Genomic DNA, 4,322 nt, shown 5'->3' on the forward strand with positions numbered 1-4,322 from the left:
CATCCGAGGACAGTGTGGAAGTCAAGGTCACGCCCATCAAGACCCACTACCGCCACTCGTCGCCGCTCAGCCGGCCGCCCTCAGCCGCCCACCACCACCACCACCACTTACTACCTTCCTCGCCTTTCAAGGGCGCGACTATCGCCGCCGCCGCCCATCACCACCACCACCGCCCGCGCTCGCCGCCCACCCACAAGTTCTACCACAATTTCCGCAAGCACGCCCACGCCGCCGCCGCCGTCGTCGCCGTCGACCCCTGCAAGGAGCGGAGGAGTCCCCCGGAGGATTACGACTTCGGCAGCTCGCGAGGGGGGTCTCCGCCCCCCCTCCCCGCCTACTACGACGAGATCAAGCACTCTCCGCAAGACTTCTCCACAACCACCGCCTCCACCACCGGCAGAGCTTCTCCAAGGGTGATTAGTCCGCCCATTCCAGCCAGCAACGCCCACGCCCGACCCGCCCCCAGTCCGCCCGCCAGCCCCCTGGAGCCTCCCACGGGCGCGGCGCCCTGGTCGCCTGGGACACGCGGCGCCGCCGCTGCTCGCAGTCGCAGGAAGCCCGCTGAGCCGAGAAGGTTGTGCCATGAAGGGAACAACAATCATCACAACAACAACAACAACAACAATATCAGCAGCAACAACAACAAACGCTGCCACAGCCCCGACGCTCCCCATCGCAAGTCCGCCAAAGTCGCCCGAACCGACGGCAGCAGCGGGGTCGGCGTCAGCGTCAGCGTCAGCGACGACAAAAGCGTCGGGTCGTCCCCTTCCCCAGGGGCGCCGCCCCTCCTCGCCCACCACCCACTCCTCGGGCCACTGGCTCGGCCGCCCATGGGCGCGTTTCCACCCCTTCTCTTGCCGCCGGCATGGCCGCCCGCCGTGGCAGCGCAGTGGGGTTATCCTCGGGTGGTGACCCCACTTGGGTGGGCGGGGTTGACCCCAGGGCTGACCCCGCATCCCTACCCAATGTTGCTGCCCCACCACTACCCCCTGGGGCGACCTCTGATCCACCCACACCTCCACCCGGCGTCGCCGCCCTCCCCGAAGTCCCCCCCTCCTCCCCCTCCTCCAAGACCGCCCTCCGAGGAACAGGTCAAGGAGGAACTGCCCATACCCTTGGTGACGAAAGTGCCCCACCCCGATCCCCCCCTTTCCTCCAGTAGTACCTCTTCCTCGACGACCCACCACCTCCATCATCATCATCATCATCACGCCCACCACCCACTCCACAGTCACCCACACCCGATCACCCGCGAAGTGAGCGTGGTCAAGAAAATCGGGAAAGCGCCGTCCAAGTTCCTTAGCGTTGAATCTCTAATAGCGTCGGATAGCAGCAGCACCAGCAGTCCGTCGAGGTGCCCCCGTCCGTCGGAAACCGTCCGTTCTGCGACGTCGTCGGCGCCCAAGGCGTCGTCGGCGCCGGCGCCGGCGCCAGCTACTGAAGTCGACGACGAGCTGCTGCTGCAGACGTCGGCGGGATTAGGAGGCGACGACGACGACACGATCCACACACTGCTGCAGCCCAACAAGCAGAAGCAGCGGAACTACAAGAACATGACTCGGGAGAGGCGGATCGAGGCCAACGCCCGCGAGAGGAACCGGGTGCACACCATCAGCGCCGCCTTTGAGAAGCTGAGGACGTCCGTACCTGCCTACAGCCACAACCAGAAGCTGTCGAAGCTGTCTGTGCTGAGGATCGCCTGCTCCTACATCCTGCTGCTGTCGAGGCTTGCGGGGCACGACTACAGCGAGGGCGGGACCGAACCCTCCCTGGGCGAGTGCGTCGATCTCACCACCAGGACTATACAGGTGGAGGGGAAGGCGAAGAAAAAGAGAGACGAATAGTGAATGAAGTGCTGCACGCACCGTCGTCATTTTGATATGTGATATGCCAAGTGAATAGATTATTTTTCTCACTCACTCTCTCTCTCTCCAGCCACATTTCGTTGGTCTAGAAGGGGCCTCGAGAAACGGCCCTCCTCACACATAGGGGACCTTGACTAACAATAATAATAATCAACATTCGGTCCCCCTCTCAAAGTTCCTCCTTTTTTTTTTAATTAAGGTGACCTGATATACTATATATATATACTATCCCGGTTATCTTTCAGTGACAGTTTCCTATTTTCCTGTACCTCTTATGGGTGACGTCAAAAGACACGAAAGGTCTCTCAGTGCCGCCGTACGTAATCCCACCGCGACTACTCGCATATTTATTTAAGTGTTTTTAAAAAGGAAAGAAAAAATAAAATAAATAAAAAGGCGTATGTATGTATGTATCCCACAAGGGCATTTTTGATACTGTGGTGTGATGGTCAAAGTACGCGAGAGAAAATGTTCGTATTGACAGGTGGAGAATTTGAACAGGAAAAAAAATAATTAAAGGCATTTTTTTCTGTTGTTTTCGCAAAAAATACAAACTCGTACATCGATGCCTGTCACCACGACGAAAGAATTTATATATTTTCTTTCCAGGCTTCAAGCCTTCAAGAAGGTAGTAGTGCTAATGGCTGAAATAAACGCCGTCCCCGACTTCGTAGTGCAACTTGGCTTCCAACAAACTCGGAAGAGAATAGAATAGAACAGAGGAGAGAAGGAAAGAAGAAGAAGAAGAAGAGACCAGTTCGCCTTGAATCTTAATAATCTCCCCTGGTTGGCGCCAGCAAAACTGCTGTGTTGTTCACGTGAGAGTGCAGCATGCAGCAAGCGGCGGAGGACCGTTTGCTGCATGCAGTTGGATGATATCACTCTGGCGTCATTCATTGCGGACCAGTCGCCGTCCTATTATTATAATAATCGTCTACTGTTGCTGCAGTAAACGTTTCTGTTTGGTGTCTTTTTCTTTCTCTCTCTCTCTCTCTCGCCTTCGTCAGCTGTAGCTGCTGCTGCTGCCTAGCAGTGTGTGTGTATATCTATATATGTATATATATATATATATATCTATATATATACATATATATATATATATATATATATTATAATAATATATAACACATATACACTGTTCAATATCCTTGACGAAAAGCAATTCCAAAAGACATTCTTTGGTATATATATATACTATTTTTAATACAATATGAATCTAGTCGAAATGTGAGATAGATTAAAATTACAGATTAGAAAAGTCACAAAAAAAATAAATAAAAACGATGATAAGAAATTTTCCTACGATCGTGAAACTGATTTTTAATTCCTAACCGTCCCTCATCATTACTGCTGCTGGAAATAGAAATAGAAACTGGAACCTACTGCAAAGCAACATTCAAAATCGTGAATATAAAGTTGTCAGATATTTTTGATCGTCGCAAGAAGTTATCCTAAAGCTAACTTAATTTTAGTGTGTCCATGTGAGAGATTATTGAGAAAGGGTTTCGTCTTTTAGGGAACCATTGTTTTGTACTTGTTATTTTTTTAGATTATTTTTTTTTTTTAAATAGAGTGAGAATTCGTCTTCGACATCAGCCAAAGTCAAATTTTATTCTTAGAGAAATGTGCGTGCCTTCCGTAATGTACTAGAAACAGCATTGTAATGCCTTTAGATCTGTTGTATTAGATCTTTTCCAACAACAACAACAACAACAACTGTTATTTTTTTAATAAGATTGTTTTTTCCCTGATGTATATTATATTACATGATTTGTATTTTTTGAAAATGTGGTGATTTTATCGGTGTCAGGTTGATGAGCCTGGATTCTTTTTATGTATATATATTTGTGGAAAATATACCCTATGCATCATCGGGGATATATTTTTGTCTAGTTACAAAACTTACAAAACGCCGTTGCCAAAATGGATAGTTTGTCAAAATAAGAGGTGATAAAATAATGTGAACCTTCCAAGGATAAACAATGTAGGAATATATGAACACTATACGGAAGTGACAGGGTTTTTCTTCTCATTATTTAAGTTTGTTTGTTTGTTTTTGTTTTTTTCCTGATGGGTAAGGATCTTTGTGAGCATCGGTCTAGAAAGTTAAAAATTCTCTAAGTTAGTTGCTGATAATAGATTATTTTTTCATAAGGGTCATTTGCAAAAAAGGGAAAAATGTTTCTGCTGTTTAATTCCATTTCTTCTCGTTTCCGTTTCAAGGCTTATTTCTTTATTATATACATAAATTTTGTATTTTCAGTAGTGAATATATATTGTTATTTACTTGAAAAACATTGCCCCTATAATATCGTGCACCTCGTCTCAGTATTTCCACGGACTCTCTCTCTCTCTCTCTCTCTCTCTCTCTCTCTCTCTCTCTCTCTCTCTCGTTTGTCTTCCTTTCCCCAGACATTATGTCGTCTTGAAGAGTCTGCGTTTGTGCGAACTTTGACA

At 48.3% G+C, this 4,322-nt stretch overlaps 1 protein-coding gene across 1 annotated transcript in view; it reads left to right on the forward strand.

Annotated features, from left to right (window-relative positions):
• Positions 1 to 2,937, forward strand: part of LOC135194964 (uncharacterized) — a 3,016-nt gene extending 79 nt beyond the window's left edge. Inside the window, exon 1 of the mRNA XM_064221202.1 lies at positions 1 to 2,937. This exon is cut by the window's left edge and continues 79 nt beyond it. Coding sequence (XP_064077272.1) covers positions 1 to 1,844 — 1,844 coding nt within the window. The 3' untranslated portion in view covers positions 1,845 to 2,937.
• The last annotated feature ends 1,385 nt before the right edge of the window (positions 2,938 to 4,322 follow it).

This window comes from Macrobrachium nipponense, chromosome 15, assembly GCF_015104395.2.
Source record: "Macrobrachium nipponense isolate FS-2020 chromosome 15, ASM1510439v2, whole genome shotgun sequence".
Taxonomy (NCBI): domain Eukaryota; kingdom Metazoa; phylum Arthropoda; class Malacostraca; order Decapoda; family Palaemonidae; genus Macrobrachium; species Macrobrachium nipponense.